General features: G+C 36.3%; 1 protein-coding gene across 1 annotated transcript; it reads left to right on the forward strand.

The window, feature by feature from the left end:
- Positions 1 to 1,029: 1,029 nt before the first annotated feature.
- On the forward strand, positions 1,030 to 21,940 carry LOC306771392 (integrin alpha-M-like; the record flags this gene model as incomplete). Its single annotated transcript, XM_079260559.1, has 30 exons — positions 1,030 to 1,066; positions 2,530 to 2,632; positions 2,814 to 2,911; positions 5,672 to 5,742; positions 5,869 to 5,983; positions 8,512 to 8,639; positions 8,985 to 9,127; positions 11,396 to 11,546; positions 11,744 to 11,894; positions 12,182 to 12,255; positions 12,376 to 12,493; positions 12,671 to 12,807; positions 12,886 to 13,032; positions 13,137 to 13,349; positions 13,424 to 13,557; positions 13,736 to 13,923; positions 13,962 to 14,116; positions 14,234 to 14,359; positions 14,586 to 14,659; positions 16,536 to 16,677; positions 16,747 to 16,845; positions 16,915 to 16,994; positions 17,067 to 17,153; positions 17,251 to 17,320; positions 17,425 to 17,523; positions 19,083 to 19,163; positions 20,020 to 20,130; positions 20,244 to 20,357; positions 20,438 to 20,548; positions 21,348 to 21,940. 30 exons carry the CDS (start codon positions 1,030 to 1,032, stop codon positions 21,441 to 21,443), a joined length of 3,453 nt encoding a protein of 1,150 aa, XP_079116685.1. The 3' UTR covers positions 21,444 to 21,940.
- Between the last annotated feature and the right edge of the window lie 540 nt (positions 21,941 to 22,480).

Consider the following 22,480-nt stretch of genomic DNA (forward strand, 5'->3'; position numbering starts at 1 on the left):
GTGGCCTCAGGATTGGGTCCCTGCTTTTTGCGGATGACGTGGTCCTGTTGGCTTCATCTGGTCGTGATCTCCAGGTCTCGCTTGAGCGATTCGCGGCCGAGTGTGAAGCTGCCGGGATGGGAATCAGCACCTCCAAATCTGAGACCATGGTCCTCAGCCGGAATAGGGTGGATTGCCCTCTCCGGGTCATTGTATGTTTACAATGCTTGAAAAAGTCACATAGGCCTTTTAAAGATATGTCAATAAGATATGCTGTTGTAAAATAAAATAAAAATAAGTAAAATAACATTCAGTAAAATAAAATAAAATAAAATAAAATAAAATAAAATAAAATAAAATAAAATAAAATAAAATAAAATAAAATAAAATAAAATAAAATAGAAGGATCTCATTTTCTTTCCAGGATTAAATCTGCATCGTCTGGTGAGAAAAAAAACAAAATAAGGCAAAAAAAAAAAAATCACAGTTTACGAATATATGTAGTTTAAGAACATCATGTATGAAATTTCCGTCTATAGCTCATCATCTTAAACAAGACGAGCTACATTAACATTAATTCATTTTTGTACCACACTATGTAAAGAAATACCATCTTTTTCTTAAAATTCTTTCTTGAAAAACTGTCTGCTTGTTTTTTTTTTTTTTTTTTTTTTTTTTTAAATAAAGTAAACTTTTTGAATAAGGTTACAGGATAGTGTTTACTTTGTATTTTGATAATAATTTCAACTCAATTGTCTAATCAGCTTGCCGAGAAAATAGTCTGCTCCATCCAGGCCTTATAAAAAAAATAACACTCGTGATAAAAAATAATACAGACTTGTGTAATTATTGGAACTCCTCCTGTGCCAAAGTTCCTCCATGTGACTGACTCATACTTAGACATGGTCAGTTCTGCTTTCAGCTTTTTCTTCTTCAAACTTGCAGCAGCTGAAAGTTGTTGCTGTTCAGTAGTCAGATTAGCTTTTTTTTTTTTTTTTTAAACTCAGAGGATTCATCACAGTTTTGCCTGTCACATATGTGAGCAACATAATGGATCAGATGATCACAGCTACACTTTTCTTTTCAGGTAAGCGAATATTTTGGCAACGTTTAGGTGTATTTTGCCAGATAGAAAGCCATATCAATTATCAAAACCTATTAGAAGTTGTGAGAAAAAGCCTAAAATTTGGAGTTTTCTAGAAATTGCAACTTTTAATTCTTTCAACGCGTCTTATCTTTTCTCGACATACTGACCCTGCAGTGACCCTGGAGCTATTTTCTGCCATGACTGACTAGGACTAGTGTACCTCATACATAATAAAAGACAAAATTTTAAACAAATTGAGTAGAAAAAATAAAAAGTAAGGTAACAATGAAGACAAAATGAAGACAAAAAGACTTTCTGCCACTTATGAAGTTCTAAATGCCATAGGCCATATTTTAGGGTGTGACATTAAGAAAAGAAAAAGCAGAACCTCAGAGTGTTGTTTTTTAAGAAACAATGTTGAAATATGATGATGACCTGGATTATCACAGCCACTTAAACATAGCAACAAATTCCGCATTTCTTGATTTTTTGCAGATATCTTTTAACATGCAAAACCATTTTGTTAAACGTATCAAAATACACCAGGAAGGTCAGAGACCTGAACCTCCAGTATGTTTTTATTATGGTTGTTCATTTGTTCATTTCAATTTTAACTGTTGACAAACTGTTAACAAAACACATGCACACACACACACACACACACACACACACACACACATATATATATATATATATATATATATATATATATATATATATATATATATATATATTTATGTGTGTGTGTGTGTGTGTGTGTGTGTGTGTGTATGTGTTTTAGTTTTCACTGTACATGTTGGTTTGGAGTGTTTCGGGCGAAAGATTCAACTAGAAAGCAGTAAAACCAGAACTTCCTAAATTCAGAGGACAACAGTTAAAATTGAAATGAACAAATGAACAACAATAATAAAAACATACTGGAGGTTCAGTTCTCTGACCTTCCTGGTGTATTTTGATACGTTTAACAAAATGGTTTTGCATGTTAAAAGATATCTGCAAAAAATCAAGAAATGCGGAATTTGTTGATATGTTTATGTGGCTGTGATAATCCAGGTCATCATCATATTTCAACATTGTTTCTTAAAAACAACACTCTATATATATATATATATATATATATATATATATATATATATATATATATATATATATATATATATATATATATATATATATATGTAGATGTAGATAATTACCTCTGCCAAGGAGATTATGTATGTTTTACCCGTTGTTTATCTGTTAGTGTTCACAAAAAAAAGTTATGGACGGATTTTCATGACATTTTCAAGGGTTGGAAATGTGAAAATTAAAGAACTGATTTAATTTTGGTGGTGATCCAGATCACTGTTTGGATCAAGGAATTTCTTAAAGGATTCTTTACCATTGTTTGCAGAGGTTTGAGCTCTCCAGATGCTTTCTAGTTAATGATGATTCATGTGGATTTTTTCTTCTTCTTTTCTCAGTGATAAAAGCTGTAATTTGTTTTAATATTGATCCTCTGGCTTGGAAGTCCCTGAAGAATCCTGCTGCAGGTTTTGGCTACCAGGTTGTGCAGAGGAAGTCGGAGTGAGTCAGGACCTACATTATAGTCTGTTACATGTTAACAGCTGCTGTGTCTGCTTGTGATTTTTTTTGTCTGACCAGCAGCTCTCTAACTTCAACATAACTAAATGACAACTAAAGTTCTTTACAGAAATATGGCTCACTTTTCACTAACCTGCCACTATGTTTGTTTTTATTGCCCTAGTTTGCTCATCAGTGCCCCTTTGGAACAGTTTTCAGAAAATCAAAGGGGTCAAATATTTAGTTGCTCCCCTGAAGGATGCCAAAATCTGCAAGTTTCAGGTAGGAAACAATTCATTTAGACAAGTACTGTATAACCTGAAATTTTAATGGGACATTTTTATTAAATTTTCAAGAAATATGAGAGTAGCAAGAAGGAGCAACTAATTAGATTAGTAAGAAATGACAATAATGGACACAATATTTGTTTAATTACTTGGCAATGTCTTAGGAGCAAATCAGGAACTAGCGAGAACTTTATGGTTAGAACACTGCTCAGCCTTATTAGGGGATTACTAGTTAGTTACCAGGGGAACAAAGCAGAATTAATCATGAACTAATGATTAGTTATACATTACTGATAAATAAACATGAAACATACAGTGGGTTTATTGAAATTCAAGATTTGATTTGCTGTTTATACACTTGGACTGGGTATATTTGTGACTTCATTAGCAGAGTTATCTATGGCTACATGATAGTCAGTTAATATAAAAAATAATAAACTTAACACTTTTTGAGCATTGCATCGTTACTGCTGATTACTTACACTTTTTGTATAAGCTTGATGTAAACTGACTGACATTATACCAAGTACCTGCTGAGTGCTGATACATTTATGAATCATCACTTTGTAAATGGCAGTGCTAGTTTACTGGTTACCGAAGTGGCCATGTATCTGGAGGACTTGGGTTCAACTCAACTGTGGTGAACCCCTAAGCCTTTTAGCAAAGTCCTTAACCACCACCTACTCCCTGGGAATCTGCCCTGACAGCCCAATGCAAAGTAGAACTAATCCCAGATGATGGGATCAAAAAAGTATGGAAGAACAAATGAAGATGCTTTCATGTAATCATGATTGTGCATCAGCATTGTCATGCTTGTGCAACCCCGTAAAAGTAGCTTTTACCCAGTTGAAGAATACTGAATGTCGAAGTGCTTGCAAAACAAGGACTACAGGTTGACCTCACCTGAGCCTTGGGACAGCTGGTCAGAAACAAAGACAATAACTAGTACCTTTTTGAAAAGCAACACATCTTTTTTCTTTTTTTTTTTTTTTTTTTTTTTAACTTGGCTTGTCCAGCATAATAGCAGCCAGAATGATGGACTGGGTGCTGAGTTGTGCAGAGCAAACTTGCTTTGTCAAGAGGATCTTTTTATAAAAAGTAACACATCATGCCAAGTACTTACAGAGTGTTTAGTTAATCTTTAACTCACCATTAGTTAGCAATTGTCATTTTCCTGACCCTCAGAGGTGCATTAGCTTTACAGAAAAATATCCAACCACCAAGTCTTTACCAGTCCTACAGATTATTTCCAACATTAAGAGCAGTTCTTCATTCATATTTACAGTGACGACAAAGTAAAAAGGGTAATAACTGTTACAATCAACTACTTTACTTTTTAAAGTAAAATACGGTCATTCTGCGCATGCTCGTTACCTTGTCCTGTCCCAATGACGCACGTTGTTCTGCCTCCTGTGTTTGGTGGTCTATCTTTCATCTCCTTCTCAGTTGCTGCAAAAAGTCAAGTAGTATGCTACTGGTATGAGCTGGTACTTCAACTTTATAATAAAGATAGCAGTGAAACTGGTATTTATTGTAAATAGTTTTTGGAAGTTACGACTGAAAAGACGAGAAGCCGTGAGCCAACTTTGTTTATTTCCGGCCTACGTCATACGTCACTTTCATCCTTTGTCCAGTCAGAACCCTTCCCAACCTGCCAATCTAAAGAGGAATTAAGTGAGGATGTGAATAACTTACAGCCTTTCAAAACAGCCTGAATCATATTTACCACACTGATGAAGACAACAGCACCCTCACAAGGCCACCTGCTATATCCAAAAGAAAATAGGCTTGCTGAAGGAAGCCAAAGCCCAAAAAGGTCAACACCTTTACAAAATATAAGTTATGTAAAATGTAAATGAATTAATAATTGTAACATATTTTCATATTAATTCTACATTTTAAGCAAACATAGCACTTCATTATTAAAATGTAATTGACAATACGTCCATCAAAGGCCCATTCTTTGCCCCACAGAAAAGTCAGAACATTTATTTCACCTTCTGCTCTATTTAGGTGTTAGTTTGATTCATTTGTTTACATACTTTCAGTTGTTATGTTGACTGACCGTTGTGTTCTCATTGATAACTCTTAGGTCTGCCAATGAATTCCAATGTAGTCACACCACATGTAGGTGAAAAACAACAGAAAATTTTTTAATCTTATTAAACGTGCATTTTCAGGTTAATCAGTAAGTACTGGTCATCTGTCCATTAATTTCTTCCTGTTTGTTTTCCCTGATAACTAACCATTGGTCCCCTACTAATCTTGGGCTGTGTTCACCAATAAGCGCTGGTTAACTACCCATTACTTCCTGATTCAGTCCTCTTTGGTCTTTCTGATGACGAAACATTAATCCTATAATAAGGCTGGACTGTGTGTTTACCAATAACTATTTGTTAACTCCTCATTTGATCCTACAGCGCTCCCTCGTAACAAAGTAAGTTGTGTGTTCCTGATTGTGTGTTATAGATAATTTTGTCATTAAAGCTTATAACTCTAAAATAATACCCCCAATAATTGGGGAATAAAAAAAAAAAAAATAAAATAAAATAAAATAAAATAAAATAAAATAAAATAAAATAAAATAAAATAAAATAAATCAAATCACTGGCTTGGCAGAGGTCTCTCTCTGAGTATACTGGTTGTGTAGTATTATTACATTTCAAGCAGCAAAATAAAATAACCGATACAACTACAGTGTGAAATTAGACAACAATAACTGCATTACTTTCTTTTATTCTTTCTGTTTCCACAGTTCCAGACTTTGCAGTCAACATGTCTCTTGGTTTGACACTGGCAAGTGATCCTGACACAGAAAGCTCTCTGGTGAGTTTGATGATCTGCAGAGATCTTAAATACAAATTCTTGAAAATGTTTGCCTCGCAGTGTGAAAAGGTGTCATTAAAAGAAAATAATTCATCAATCAAATGTGACTGTGTAATCTTTTTCCAGGCATGTGGTCCAACTATTCCTAAAGATTGCAAAAGTATCACCATGTACAATGGTGTTTGCATTCAGATCGATAAATATAATAAGTTTGGACCACCTGTCCCATCTTCCATTGAAGGTAAATACACACACACACACACACACACACACACACACGCACACGCACACACACACACACACACACACACACACACACACACATAACATCTTTGGAAAAATACAGGAAGGAGACTCCAATGCAAAAGATATTTTGGGTAATGCTGCATTGAATTTGCACTTGGAAGTCAGATTTTCTGATGCAGCTCCATGTTTTGCAGTTATACTGTTTTCTAGTTTTCTTATTAGTTTGTGCATCTAGTCTTCTTACTTTTTGCTGCTGGTATTTCGCCTTGTTTCTCCCACATGCTCACCCTGAGGTCAGCTTTCAAATCCTTAACTTATCCACTCCTGGTGTGTTTTTGGATGTTTTGAATGAAAGCAAACTCAGACTGGAAGAATGCAACACTATTGTGGTGTGCACCTTAAAACTATGTGCTTTACATTTGTATGAATGGTCTTGTTGTTCAGCACGCACAGCACTTCATGTCTTTTTTCCAGCCAGGAGCATTACCTTGCAGCTCCATTTTGCTTTATGGTACTGCATCACACAGTAGCGGGATGCAAAATAGATGCCAAGCTTTCTTTAGGGGGCACCAAAGCTTAAGAAGTGTTACTTTATGGAACTGTTGCACCTTGCTTGTTGACACAAAACATTTTCCTAACAAGAGCATTGTAAGCCAGAACAGTGTACATCAATTTTACAAGGTAATTTGACTTGGCAGCATACCTGTTGTACACCTTGTTTGTGGATTTGTGTGGTGGGAGAACAGACCTGTCGGGTCCCTGGGCTGACAAGTTCTGTCCCGTCCTCCAAATGTACCAAGTCTCATTCCAGAAAATAATATCCAGATTTACACTGAGGCTTTCTTTATTTTGTTGTATTGACATATTAATGATATGACCATAATGAACAATATTGAATACAGTAATAAACAGAAACAGCTTATCAACATGACCTTTCAGACACTGCAGCCACAACATGTGAAAACCTGCGGATGCTTGCACTAAACACTGCATTGTCTTTTTTAGAAGCGCTTTCTTCTGGTCTATTTTGCACAGAAAGCTTCTTTGTGGCCTTAAAATCCACATTATAATGTCAGTGATAGTAAGATACAATGTTACCCAGTTTGAGGCTGAAATATGATCTTGAAAGACAGTTTTTGCTGTTTATGTGCTCAGATGCAAACATATTTTTATTTTTGACAAGCCATCAGTCCCAGTAAATGGAAACTGGACCAGTCTAAATCATCCCCCAGAAGCTCTTTCGAATGAAAATGAGCATTTGATTGAAAAGTATAATAAAGTACATGTTTTAAGTGTCAACATAGAGGTGACATAATGTAACACCATTCACAGATTCTCCCCACCTGAGCTTTCTTTTTTAATATCCAAAAAGTCATTCAGCTGATACCAACTATGCTGAGTTTTATACTTGATAAAATCGCAGTGGGCTTATGTAGAAATCTTATGCCCGGATCTGTGTGCAAAGTAATTTCCTATACATAAAAAAAAAATTAAAAGCTGATTTATTAACAACGCGCATTGAGGGTTGCGTCTTTTAATGGTGCTCAAAAACAGCGCGTCTTCATTCAATTGGTTCATCTGCTGTAATATTTCATATGGGGCATTCACGGCTTGTTCTGTGTGTGTTAGAAGAAAATGTAAATAGGTTGTAATAATATAACACTCACAATGTGATCTATTAAACCTGGGACCAATGTTGTTGATAGAAACTTTGTCTACATCTAAAACGTTTCAGGACATGCAGGCAGTCTGTGTGCGTTATTGCGCACATGGCTGTGGTTACTGTCACGAGGAGACATCGGAAAAACAAAAAAAAAAAAAAAAAGAAAAGACGCAAAGAACGCGTTCTTCACCCTCGTGTGAATATATTTGGGATGAACGAGGAAACAATCATCAAAACGGATGGCTTGTCCAGCATTTTGGAGCTTTTGGGGGAACTCAAAAGGATGAATGTGGAGAAGAGTCACGCGCACACCCGCAGATGAGAAATGTTGCAGATCGCAGCTGGGATCCCCGGATATCCTGTCCGAGTCATAAATATCAAGTGTTGCCCGATGGTTACAGTTATTAGGTTTCCACGCACGCGCCGGCCGTCATTAACTGAAACCAAAAAGGGTTAAGGTTTTCCCCAGTAGCTGGATTTCTTGGGCTGTTTTTCTTTTATTCAGCTTCTAATGTCTTTATTTCGTTTGTTTCCTTCATCCCTTGTTCGCATTTAACCGACGGCATTAACTTTTTCATAAATTTGCTCCCATTCAGCGTTTATTTGTGTGTCAGTCAGATTTCTTTGTTGTAGGTCATGTTTTCTCTCCAAACTGGCCATGCTGCAAATCACGTCACGTGCAAAATCCTCATTTAGACAGACAGTCTGCAACACGTTTGCGCCTGCCGCCCATTTACACAACCATTTGGATCAATCAGCCCAGGTTAAGGCGGCATTGTGGGAGACATAACAGCACAGCTGAACACAAGGACATGCATACAACTTGCTTCTGACATGGATCTATCGCTTCTTCATAACAGAGTGCAGATCCCAGGCTGACATTGCATTTCTGTTGGATGGGTCAAGCAGTGTATCTGAACAGGATTTTGTCACCATGAAGACTTTTGTGACAAAACTCATCGAGTCACTACTGGGAAAAGATACACAAGTAAGATTACATTCATGTTATTTTTTTTTTCTAGAACTGAAATAACACAGGCAAAAAAGAAGGTCATGCAGTCCATTAATATTAAGCTTTTTTTTAAATAGATAATTTCTGTTCTGTCAAATAGTGCACATAAAGGACTTATATTTTATTAGTTACGGCATAAATTTAACATTCCTAATTTACTCAACACCAAAAAGAGAAGGTTATATAAGCAAATGTGAAAATTTGGATAGAAAGTTAATATCTAAATGCTTTTTGTTTATTTAATTTCCACATTAATTTGACTAGATCTTATTCCTTTTAAATATTCATATTTTCTCTCTTTTTATTTGTTTTCTTTTGCAGTTTGCCATCGCCCAGTTCTCCACATACTCCACCATCCATTACTACTTCCATGAATTCAATGTTAATACATGGCGAACTCAAATTGAAAAAGTACAGCAGCTTCAAGGAGCAACCTACACTGCCGAGGCCATTACAGATATTGTGTAAGTGCTTTTATGATTTTGATTGGCAATATATATCCTATATATGTGTGTGTATATATATATATATATATACACACACACACACATATATATATATATATATATATATATATATATATATATATATATATATATATGTATATATATATATATACATATATATATATGTATGTATATATATATATATGTATATATATATATATATATATATATATATATATATATATATATATATATATATATATATATATATATATATACATATATATGTATATGTGTGTGTATACCTTGAAAATGTGTAGTGATGAATTTAAAAATAATTTGTGCAAATGCGTAATATTGGACAAAAATAAAATAAAACTAACAGTTATAAAATAAAACTAACAGTTCGCAGACCTAAAAGTTAGCTAAAAATTGTGCCAAAACAGCAATTAAGTTTTATTGTCTGCCATACTCTTCCTTCTTATCAGAGTTACCTGTTTTTGCCATTTTCATCTGGGGAAATTGTGTTTGAGGCTGTCTTACTGATGTGGCGATCAATACAGAAATAATCAATATTGATGGTTCAGTTTCTGTGTTTCCCAATCAACTTTCATGTTAGAATTTGGGATTATTATGTCGTTTATCACAAACTGGACTGCAGTGGAAAGCAACTATCATATCAAGATCTAGTTTAAATTATTCATTTATTCATGTTCTGAACACGCTTATTCCAAGTAAGGGTCACAGGAGCCTATCCCTGCAGCCTTCAGGTGAGAGGCAGGGTACACCCAGGTCACCTGTCCATCACAGGGCCAACACAAACAGACAAACAACCACTCACGCTCACACTCCCTCTTGTGGGTAATTTAGAGTAACCAGTTCACCTAACATGCACATCTTTGAACAGTGGGAGGAAACCGCAGTACCCAGAGAGAATCCATGCATACACAGGGAGAACATGCAAACTCTACACAGAAAGACCACCATTCGAGCCCCCCTGATATATGTCCCTGAGATCAGCTCGAATCAATTCAACAGGCCTGGATTTTCTCAGGTGGGATGGCTGCAGACATTGGGTGTCATAAAATATTCATTAAACCACCCATTGTGTGGTTTTAAGTTTTTTTTATTTCTAAATGTGAAAAATAAAAAATAAAATAATAAATGAAAATAACAACAAACAAAACCAAATAATATAATATAATAGAATATTTTAATATGCAGGTGTTGACAAACATGAGTATAGTAGCATTTATTTATGAATTTTAATGGTTAGGAAAGGTGACTTTATTTGTATAGCACAGATGATGAACAAAACAATCCAAAGGCTTTAAAATGAAACATTAAAAGCATGACGTGATGCAAAGAAAGCCTTAAAAGGTAGTATATGGCAGCAACTAATAGCAAAAATGCCAATAAGATCATGAATTAAATTAAATCAATTAAAAGTTGGATAAGTTGGATAAGTTACAGTGCAGGTTTCATGCATAGGCATCTGACAAAAGAGATGTTTTTTTAACCTGGATTTAGAACGGTTGCACATTTGGTTGCAGTTGATGAAAGTTGGTGGATTCACTTTGTGTCACATAATATTCCATACAATTGCAAACTATTACCTCCTTTGTCCTCAGTGTAATATGCTTTGAAAGTAAAGTTTTGTTTTTGTACAAAGTATCTGTATCGGATCAGATACTGGCTTGAATTTTACCTGGTTTTGGATAGAAAAGAAAATAATAGCACATCGGTAGCCTGTGTATTTTAAAACAACAAGGCAAGCTATTTAATAATACGAATAGTATTTGGTCAAAGACTTGTGTCTTGTTTCAAAAAATTTTAAGGCAAAGTAACACTAAGCTTTTGAACGGCTGAACTGAACCTCACAGGTTGAAGGTCGTTGGCTCAAGACTGGTTGGGAAAGGTTTGAAAAGTAGCCTTTCTGTGTATGTGTAGGTTTTCTCTGTCCTTTCCTACTTCCTCCCACCATCCAAAGACATGCATGTAGGCTAACTGGTCATTCTAAATTCTCCCTATAGATGTGAATGTGAGTGTAAATGGTTTGTGGTCTCTTTGTGTTGGCCCTGCGATGAACTGGCGACCTGTCCTCTTGCCTGCTAATTGCTGGGACTAGCTCCAGCAACCCCGTGATCCTGAATGAGAATAAGCAGTTTAAAAAATGAATGAGACAATATGGGTAATGGGTAAAAAAATTTGTTTAGTCAAATTCTTAACAGTGTAAATATGCCCATATCCAAGAATGTTACTTAAAATATTGAAAATATTTTTCAGGAACAACGTCTTCTTAACATCCAAAGGTTCCAGGTCGAAAGTGAAGAAAATTTTGGTGGTCATAACAGATGGCGAGTCCAATGACCATGAAGATTTACAAGGGGCAATTAAAAAAGCTGAATCTAAAAGCATTGTTCGGTTTGCTATTGGGGTAAATTGTACAAAAACATTACATATATAAATCTTTTTAATTTTAATAAATGATTTCATTTATATATTCTACGTTTTTCTTTTGCTCTGCATTTCAGACAAAATATTGATTCTCTCAAATTTGCATCACTTTAAAATAACCCACTCTTTAAATTTAACCTCTGAAAAACATCTCACACATTTGTTTTACATCCACAGGTTGGGGAGGCATCTAGAAATGAAAACGCATTAAACGAACTGAGGATCATTGCATCTGAACCCAAAGAAAACCACGTGTTTGAAGTGGAGACATTTGAGGCGCTTGAGAAGATTCGACAGAATTTGCAAAAGAAAATTTTTTCTATTGAAGGTACAGGCGTTATTTTAATTATCCTTTTCTGCTCTGCAGGCAGAACGTGAACAATTAATACTTGTTTTTATATTATATTGTTTCTGAAATCAAGTTAAAAGTAAGTGCTTGTAACTTTGAGACATGACTTTTTAAAGCTACATCATATATTTAGTGTAGACAGTATTTAGCTGTCTGTGGGCTTCCATAAACTCACTGTATATAAACATTTATAAAATTCTAAAGTCAGTTAACATACAACACATTGCATTGTGAAGTAACTATAGGTCTTTTTTTGTCTAATGCAGGAGCTTTAAAAAAGGGAGAGTCATTGAAACTGGAAATGTCTCAAGAAGGGTTCAGAGCAGCTTATGTGCTTGGGGTAAAATCACTGGATATTAACTGAATAGTATAATTTTACAATTTTAAAATTTAAAAGTAAATCAGTAAAGCATTCAGACTCATTTTTACACTCATACTCACATTTTTGTAAAACCTGCAGGGAGTCCAGATGACCACCGTGGGTGCTAATATGTGGAGGGGAGGCTACAAGCGATACAGGGGACCCAAACTGGCAGTTTCATATGAACCTATGGCTATTGAGGCTGATAGTTATCTTGGTGAGAAGAATACACCTAAACAAATTTGAATGTCGTGAACAATACTCTACGGCTTTGCGGCTGAAATCTATTGTAAAAGACCAGATAAAATAATATGCAAAATAAAAACATTTTGTCTACAAAGGCTGAGCTGTGATATTTCTCAATGGCATTAACTATATGAACAATAAATTTCAGGTTACTCCATGGCGATGGCTAAAACTGCAAACGACCAACTGACCATTATTGGTGCTCCAAGATATCAACACAGAGGAATCGTGATTGTGGCTGTAGGTGACACATTTTGGCAAAAACTTGAGCAAAGTGAACAAGAGGTTAGTACCACAAGGATGACCCTAAAGGAGCAGAAACACATTAAAATATTGGTTTTATAGGAGTGATTTCTTTCACAGCTCCAGATTGGTGGATACTTTGGAGCAGAGGTTTGTGCCATGGACGTGAATCTTGACAGCTACACTGATCTCATCATCATATCTGCTCCCATGTACAAGGACTCTGACAGAGAAGGACGAGTTTATGTTTGCACTTTAACCAATCTGGTAATTAGCAGCTACATCTACAGTCATTCATTTAATTTATTATTTATATTTTCTGCTTTGTATTAAGAGTGAAAAACTATCTCTCATCTTTACCTGTTCACCAGAATGTGGACTGTCATTTTGAGTCTCCATCAGTCCTAAAAGGAGCTGCATCTGACAGAGGAAGGTTTGGCTCTTCTCTTGCTGTTCTGCCTGATCTTAACAAAGATGGATTTAGTGATTTGGCAGTTGGAGCACCTTTGGAGAACGATGGTCAAGGCAGCATCTACATATTCCATGCTGAAGGAGGTCAAAGAATCAATCCTACTTACTCACAGGTCAGCAGCTGTGAAAGCGAATAAAAAGTGAAGTAAATATATTTGCTTCTGTTAATTAAAATGATTCATTACAGAGAATTGCTGCCTCTGAGGTTCAGTCAGGACTGAAGTATTTTGGCACGTCGATCAGTCAGTTTAGTTTCGATCAGAGTGGTGATGGTCTGCCTGACTTAGCGGTGGGTTCAAAGGGTGCAGTTGTCTTACTCAGGCAAGTAAAACATTGTATTGACATGCTTCTTTATGATAATTTACCTTTTTTTGCTAAGCACCTTTAATATATGTTTACAACAGCTAGTCTAGTTATAAAGTAGAGCAAGTATAGGTCAGCTAACCAGTTGTCAGTTTCTCCGATGATGTTGATGTGTTTTATTGTGTCCCTTTACTAGATCAAGGCCTATAGTGATGGTGGAAGCATCTGTGTCCTTTAACCCGAATGAAATCCCAACTCAAAATGTGGACTGCTCAAAACCACTGGAGAACAAAGCTAATATCTGTTTTACTATGAGCAGACACTCTGAAGTGAATGCAGGTTCATCCTTTTTGTCATTTCTATTTTTGACATGTTTCACTATGTGTGTATTTCTGTATGAGAGAAATTCTGATCTCTTTCAGCTCGAGCACAGATCCATTTCACTTTCACACTGGATGCTACCAGGAAAATCCCAAACAACCGAGCTTACATCAGTGACAAACAACGAGAGGAAACTGGATCACTTCATGTTGATTTAAGTGGTGAACGGTGCAGCATGCTGAAATTCTTCATTAAGGTAGGGCTTAATCAGCTGCAAAAAGACAAATTCAATTTAAACATATTTAAAATGGTGAAAATGGTATTACTCTTCTAGTCTGAACTTAATCTCTTCATGATTTGTTTCTTGTTGCAGGCTTGCCCAGATGATATCCACAATCCACTTGAGAACGAGCTCAGATTCACCTTTGATGGTTTACCTTCAAACACAAATCTTAAACCAGTTCTCGCCCAGCAGGCTCAAACAACAACCTTTCATCCAGTGAGTAACCTTTAAGACACTTTGTTAGCTTTACATTTCCAGAAATAGCTTTCCTTCTCGTTACTACATTTTCTGAAATCAACCTTCAGCATGATTTTTAGTTGACACGAAACCAGTTGAGCATCATGTTGCTCTGACAAGTCCAGGATTCAGTATATATCATTTATAATCCTAAACGGTGTCAGTCTTGTATGACCATCTGTGTGTAACATCTTATTTTTCACAGTTAAGGTTTGAGATCAACTGTGGTGCTGATGAGAAATGTGTTGATAATCTGAAAGTGGACTTTAACTTCACCAGGTGAGGAAAAGTTAAAAAAAAAAAAAGTCAATTTTTGCAGGTGTGCTTGGTGAAGTTTTATTTATTTGTCATTCAGTACAAACTGTATACATTCGTAATATTGGAGCTGTGTTTATTTTACTTTTTTTGTGAGCTCAGAGACAAAGAAACATGAACATTTTGAACACAGCACACATTTCACGCTGTGGATACACAGCGTGAAATGTGTGCTTCTCTCTCTCTCTCTTTCTCTCTCTCTCTTTCAAAATGGAGGGATAAAGGATTTTGTACATTAAAAGAGGTGATGGAGAGAGAGGGGCTCCGTGAATTACAAAACCTAGACAGGTCTTTCAGCTGATTAGGGATCTTTTATTTTTATCAGTTACGGGCACCTGCATGCAGGCTGTGTTCCTTCAGGAATATTGTCATGTGGAAATTGTCATAATTGATAATAATTGTCAGATTTATTTTTGACCTGTGTTAAGTTTTTATACTTGGCATAGTGAAAAATTGTAATTATGTGAAGTAAGAATAGTGCCCCCCCCCCCCCCCCCCCCCCCCATCCCCCTATTAATTTATTTAACATGTGTCTATTGACATATGTATGCCTAGGTGAGTATATATATTTTAGATTTTGCACTTTGCCTTGTTTCCATTTTGCTGGGTGAGTGGGTGGATGGATGTGGGAGGAAGGAGGGAACCTGACTTACATGTGCCAATGTACAACTCCCCCTCAGGGTGAAAAAGTTATTTTGTAAATAACACCCAAACTGAATAAAAAACACACACACATATATATATATATATATATATATATATATATATATATATATATTACTGTGTGTGAATAATCTCATGTGAGATGGGTCAGATACAGACACAAAAATTTATTCATTCATTCATTTGATGAAGGTACCTGAAGAGCCAAACACCACTAGTTGACAGATCTGTTTCCTGAGACGACATGACTAGACAGACAAACCTGTGCACTGCTGATTGATTCCCAGAAAGCTTGTGTCTCAATGCCACATTCTGTACATCCTGGAATGTCTGAAGCTGCACAAGATCAATCACACTCCATATCTGCTAAGATCACATTTTGCAAGTGGTAATTTGCATGTACAATCAGACTTTTGCGTGTGGGCTGCATATATATATATATATATATATATATATATATATATATATATATATATATATATATATATATATATATATATATATATATATATATATATATAGGTACCTTTATAAAATGAATGAATGAATAAATTTTTGTGTCTGTATCTGACCCATCTCACATGAGATTATTCACACACAGTAATAAAGTGAAAAAAAGTGACAAATTCACCAATATACCAATACCTTTATCTGTCTGTTATGTATTGCTCCATCAGCCCACCTATCTTGGTTGCCAGGACATCCAACAAGAGCTTCCATGTTGTGGAGAGACAGGTTGTTGGCTGCTCTGAAACTATAGTTTCATCTTTTTTCTTTGACCTCAAATCTGTAAATTGTAACTGAAATTGAACTGAATCGGTGAAACGGCCATTATAAAAATTTCATCACCACACCAGCTGCTTCTGTTTTCTCCACTTTCCCTGAAACATCATAAATTCAGTCACATCTACAATAATAGGAGCAAAATTATACTTCAAATCCTTTTTAGTAATTTCACATCATTCTACAACCCTTCAAGTATTTCAAACATTGAAAAAATGGGAGAAGGAGTCTTTAGATAGTTTGGCAGCCATACAAACATCTGCCATAGCCAGATGAACGATTTCTGAGATGGTGATGTTGGTAAATGGTATTACCAGCATGCTAACATTACTATTGGTGTCAGCATTTATGCAGAAACCTGAATATGTTCTTGTTTATCTTTATGAAGTCTCAGGTCCTTAGAAGTTACAGTTGGCATTGATGAGCTTCTGGATGTGACCGTCTCTGTGGAGAACAGGGAGGAAAACTCATACAACAGTCTTATTACTCTCACATACCCAGCTGGGCTCTCCTACAGGAAGTTTACATCCCTGCAGGTAAGACACATCTTTTATCTCTGATCAAATGCTCTCTACGATACATCAGTGTTTTGTCTTTTAACACAGGGAAGAATTGAGTGCAGCTCTTTGGACAGTGAAGATGGTGTTACTCGAGGACAGACAGACTGCTCTATTGACAAACCAGTTTTCAAAGGCAACTCAAAGGTTGGTTTGTTACACAGACTGCTGAGTCAGAAGAGGAGACATCTGATCTCTGGTTTGTTTAATTTTCAGGCCATCTTCATCGTATCCTATGGGATTGGAGCCAACAGTCAACTTGGCAGGAAGATCTTTGTCACCGCAAATGCCACCAGGTACTGTTCTTCCTCACTTTTATTGATGCAGAACTTGCATTTCTTCTAAATATTTCCACTTGTGTCTTTCAGTACGAATCAGCAGCACTCCACTTCAAGTGAGTTCTACAAGAAGAAAGAGATCAATGTGAAATACAACGCTTTTGTTTCAGTTGAAAGGTCTGTATTTCATCATTAAATGGAAATAATATAACCTAAAAGTAACAATGATTTTATGTTACATTGTATAATCATTACATTTTCAATGCCTCCTCAGCTCCGTCACCTACAGTAATTTCACTTATGGAACAAATAACTTGCAGAAACCAGTTCAACAATCAATCAAGGTTAGAGATTACTTCATCCAATATGCTTCATGCTCCATACTACATCCTGATTCCAGACCTACTGCTCTGTTACACACTGAAACTTTTCTTTCCCGTCTTCTCAGGTTACAAGTAGTATCAGAGCATTTAATTTCACTGTGGTGATCAGGGTTCCCATAAAACTTGCTGACAAAGAAATTTGGGTGGATTTGAACAGTCTGCAGGTAAATATATATCAAAACTGTAGTTACTCACCTTAAAAAACTGCTAACATATACACTGCTCCAAAAAAAAAAAAATAATAAAGTGAACACTTAAACAACACAATGTAACTCCAGGTCAACCACACTTGTGTGAAATCGAACTGTCCACTTAGGAAGCAACACTGGCTGACAATCAATTCCACATGCTGTTGTGCAAATGGAATAGACAACAGGTGGAAATTATAGGCAACAGACAAAATAAAGGAGTGGTTCTGCAGGTGGTGACCACAGACCACTTCTCAGTTCTGATGCTTTCGGGCTGATGTTTTGGTCACTTTTGAATGCTAGCGGTGCTTTCGCTCTAGTGGTAGCATGAGACGGAGTCTACAGCCCACACAAGTGGCTCAGGTAGTGCAGCTCATCCAGGATGACACATCAAAGCGAGCTGTGGCAAGAAGGTTTGCTGTGTCTGTCAGCGTAGTGTCCAGAGCATGGAAGCACGACCAGGAGACAGGCCAGTACATCAGGCCGTGGGAGGGCAACAACCCAGCAGCAGGACCGCTACCTTCTTCTTTGTGCAAGGAGGAATGGGAGGAGCACTGCCAGAGCCCTGCAAAATGAGCTCCAGCAGGTCACAAATGTGCATGTGTCTGCTCAAACAGTCAGAAACAGACTCCATGAGGGTGGTATGAGGGCCTGACGTCCACAGGTGGGGATTGTGCTTACAGCCCAACACCGTGCAGGACGTTTGGCATTTGTTCTGCTGCCTGCAACATCCTCCAGCATGACCGGTTTGGCAGTGGGTCAGTAATGATGTGGGGTGGCATTTCTTTGGAGGGCCACACAGCCCTCCATGTCCTCGCCAGAGGCAGCCTGACTGCCATTCGGTACCGAGATGAGATCCTCAGACCCCTTGTGGGACCACATGCAGGTGCGGTTGGCCCTGGGTTCCTCCTAATGCAAGACAATGCTAGACTTCATGTGGCTGGAGTGTGTCAGCAGTTCCTGCAACACGAAGGCATTGATGTTATGGACTGGCCCGCTCGTTCCCCAGACCTGAATCCAGTTGAGCACATCTGGGACATCATGTCTCGCTCCATCCATCAACGCCAAGTTGCAGCACAGACTGTCCAGGAGTTGGCAGATACTTTAGTCCAGGTCTGGGAGGAGATCCCTCAGGAGAACATCCACCGCCTCATCAGGAGCATGCCCAGGTGTTGTAGGGAGGTCATACAGGCATGCAGAGGCCACACACACTACTGAGCCTCTTTTTGACTTATTTAAAGGTCATTACATCAAAGTTAGATCAGCCTGTTTTTCCACTTTACTTTTGAGTATAATTCCAAATCCAGACCTCCATGGGTTGATACATTTGATTTTTAATGATGATTTTTGTGTGATTTTGTTGTCATTATGGAAAGAACAAAGTATTTGATGAAAATATTTCATTCATTCAGATCTACAACATGTTACTTTAGTGTTCCCTTTAATTTTTGAGCAGTGTAGTTAAGAGAAGGCATGTTGTGAATAAAAAAAAAAACCTCAATAAGTTTGAGTAACCTTATTAATTTTATTCTCAGATTGCAGACTGTCAGCGAGACAAAGATGAAGCACCTGTTGTCTCTGATGTAGTTGCCAAGATAAAAGAAACTAAATTAGTGGTAAATATGTTTTTATCATGTGCCTGTTTACAGCTGGGGTAGGAAATCTTGCTCAGAGATTTTTTTTTTACTCCTGGTGACGTGGTCCCTCGTCCTAATAGTAGTACATTTTGTAATCATAAACAATAAGAAAGATAGTTAGACCCCTCGGTTTACTATTAATCTGTAAAAACTGTCCAATCAAAACATTTGGCTCGAACTGAAGTTGTTAATTTCCTATATTTTGTCAGGTTCTTCTCCCGGCTCTCCTCCTCCTGCAGCGCATACCTTATAGCCATACCCTGCATATGTTGTGTTAGGATGAAAATACAAAGTAGTGAGAAGAAGAAACTCGGAAGGCAAATATGGCTGAGAAAATGCGGGAAGGATTTCTCTGACCCGGCTCGGTTTATTTGCCTCCTCCTGCTAAACAGCCGAGAAAGACAAAATTGTTTGTGGAAAAAGCTGCGAACTAGAAAAGCATTCGGAGAGCGCAAATCTCCGCCACGGCCTTTAAAAAAATTCCTGGTTTCAAACAGTGATCCGGATCACCATCAAAATTAAACCTGTTCTTCTTTTTCACATTTCAAACGACTCCTGAAAATTTCAATAAAATCCGTGCATAACTTTTTGAGTTATCTTGAACACAAACAGAAAAACTGGTAAATGCCAGTAAAAACAAAACCTCCTTGGTATAGGTAAGAAAAAAGCCTTGGATTACGCAAGTAACAAAACCAGAGGGGGAGGAGCCAAGACAGGGCGCTTCTTTCACATCATGCTAGCTCCCCAACATTACCTACCCCAGCTTTAAATGGACAAGTTAAATGCACATTACTGTAAATTTCACAGCAGCTTTCTATGCACATTTCCACCACAGGACTGCTCTGTGGCCACGTGCAGAGTGTTTAGGTGCAGCAAGTTCCTGCGAAGACTGCAGAGTAAGATGTATACAGTCTCGTCCAACCTTAGTTCAGCATGGATAGAACAGGTAATGTGTATAGATGTGGTAATGGCAACTGGTCCTGATTACACAACTAGTATTCAGTTTTTAATTTCATATCACAAAAATCAGCCTTAAAATTTTAATGTTTTTTTTTTCAGATTGGACTCTCATCTGTCAAATTCCTGTTAACCAGCACAGCCAGTCTGGAGTATGACAAAGACCAGTACATCTTCTTCTCAACAGCAACCAATAACAATCCACCTGTTCACAAAGTGATTGTAGAAGATTCTTTTCATGTAGATATTTTTTCATGTTGCATCTTAAATTAAAACTGTGTGTCCTTGCCTTTCAGATTGAGATGGAGGTAGAAGTGTATTCTATACCAGATTTTACCAAAGAGCTTATAGGAGGTTGTCTGGGATTATTGGCTTTCCTGGCATTAGTAACTGCTGGTCTGTATAAGGTGAGATACTTCCCATACACACACACACACACACACATGTATATATATACATACACATATACATATACATATATATATGTATATATATACATACACATATACATATATATATATATACATACACATATATATATATATATATATATATATATATATATATATATATATATATATATATATATATATATATATATATATACATATACATACATATACATATATACATACATATACATATATACATATACATATATATATATACTTATATATACATATACATATATATGCATATATACATATACATATATAGATATATACATATACATATATATATACATATACATATATATATACATATACATATATATATACATATATACATACACATATATATATACATATATACATACACATATATATATATATACATATATACATACATATACATATATATATATATATATATATACATATATATATATATAAACATATTTATATATAGATATATATATATATAGATATATATACATATATATATACATATATTTATATACATATATATATATATATATATATATATACATATATTTATATACATATATATATATATATATATATATATATATGTTGACCGTATAGATTTATGCGCTCATAAAGCAGAAAAATAAGGACAAATATAATCAACACGTTTTTTTTTTTTATCCTAAAATGCATTTTGAAGTCATTTAGTTTGACAAACTTCACTGAAAAGGACAAATCAAGGACAAATGTTTTAATGAATCACTTTTTTTCCTCATAGGCTGGATTTTTTAAGAGTAAATACAAGGACATGATTAATGAAAATGACGGCGCAGCAGAGACAGAGACTGATGGAGCTGCACCCACAGAAGAATAAAAATCTAATTATGCAGGATATGTGACAAAAACCAGCTGGCGGCAGCTGGCCACAAAAAAAAAAAAAACCCAAAAAAACAAGTACTATTTTCAGGAAGTGTCTTAAGAAATTTTTGTGTCTGCACTTTTTATTCAGTGATAACCAGATTTATCAAATATGAAATCTCTCCCTTTTTCATTCACCATTTGTGATTTTGGACCAAAGAGCAGTAAAAGTTCAGTTTGGTAAACTGGACTTAGAAGCAGTAAATTGAAATGAGTTCCACTAAACACAGCTTGATGGACGAATAGGTAGACTTAGCAGGGATGGCGTTGCAAATTGGAGATTCAGAGATGGAGAATGAGACCCGAGGAATGAGCTCAGGAAGAATGTGGATGCAAGCACGTTTTAGTGGAGGCTGATCATGGGAAGGTTTCACTCTGACACAGGAGGTCCTCAATGGCAACTGGTTGAAAGGCTTCATCAAGTTTCTAGAGGAATCTTACTTACTCATGAGGAGAAAGTAAACAGCTATGTTTAACAAAACTGTAATTAATGTGCTGAGTTTTCTGTAAATTAATAAATAGTACTACAGGTTTAAGCTGCAGTTCTATTTTTTTTTTTTATTGCATGTGTGTCACACTGTGTGATTCTTCTGGTACCAGCAGCAAAAAGCTGTTTCCACTGTTAAAAAATGACACTGGAGGTCGTAACAATTTAAATGATTTATTTTAAGAAAACAGTTAAAACCCAACTAAAATAGCCTAATAAAACCATCCAATAAAAGTCCCAAAAGATGGGCCTAAAAAGCTAAAAAGAAATATGAAAGATACAAGTCCAGAGCATGTAGTCCAACTAAACCCAATTTGAGAGGGGAGGCACCCTGGCTAGGGGGGCAGAGGGGGGCCCTTGTCCACTTGTTCTCTTGCTCCGGCCCTGTAGTTCTTAGACAGTTCCTCCTTTGCGGTGGCTGTTTTCCTTGGCCTCCTGCTGAAGCTGTTGGTGTGCGTCTGTCTCATGTCTGGCTTGCTGTCCTGGCTGCCGCTCCTCAGCTTCGC

The sequence above is a fragment of the Telmatherina bonti genome, assembly GCF_933228915.1.
Source record: "Telmatherina bonti genome assembly, chromosome: 21".
Lineage (NCBI taxonomy): Eukaryota > Metazoa > Chordata > Actinopteri > Atheriniformes > Telmatherinidae > Telmatherina > Telmatherina bonti.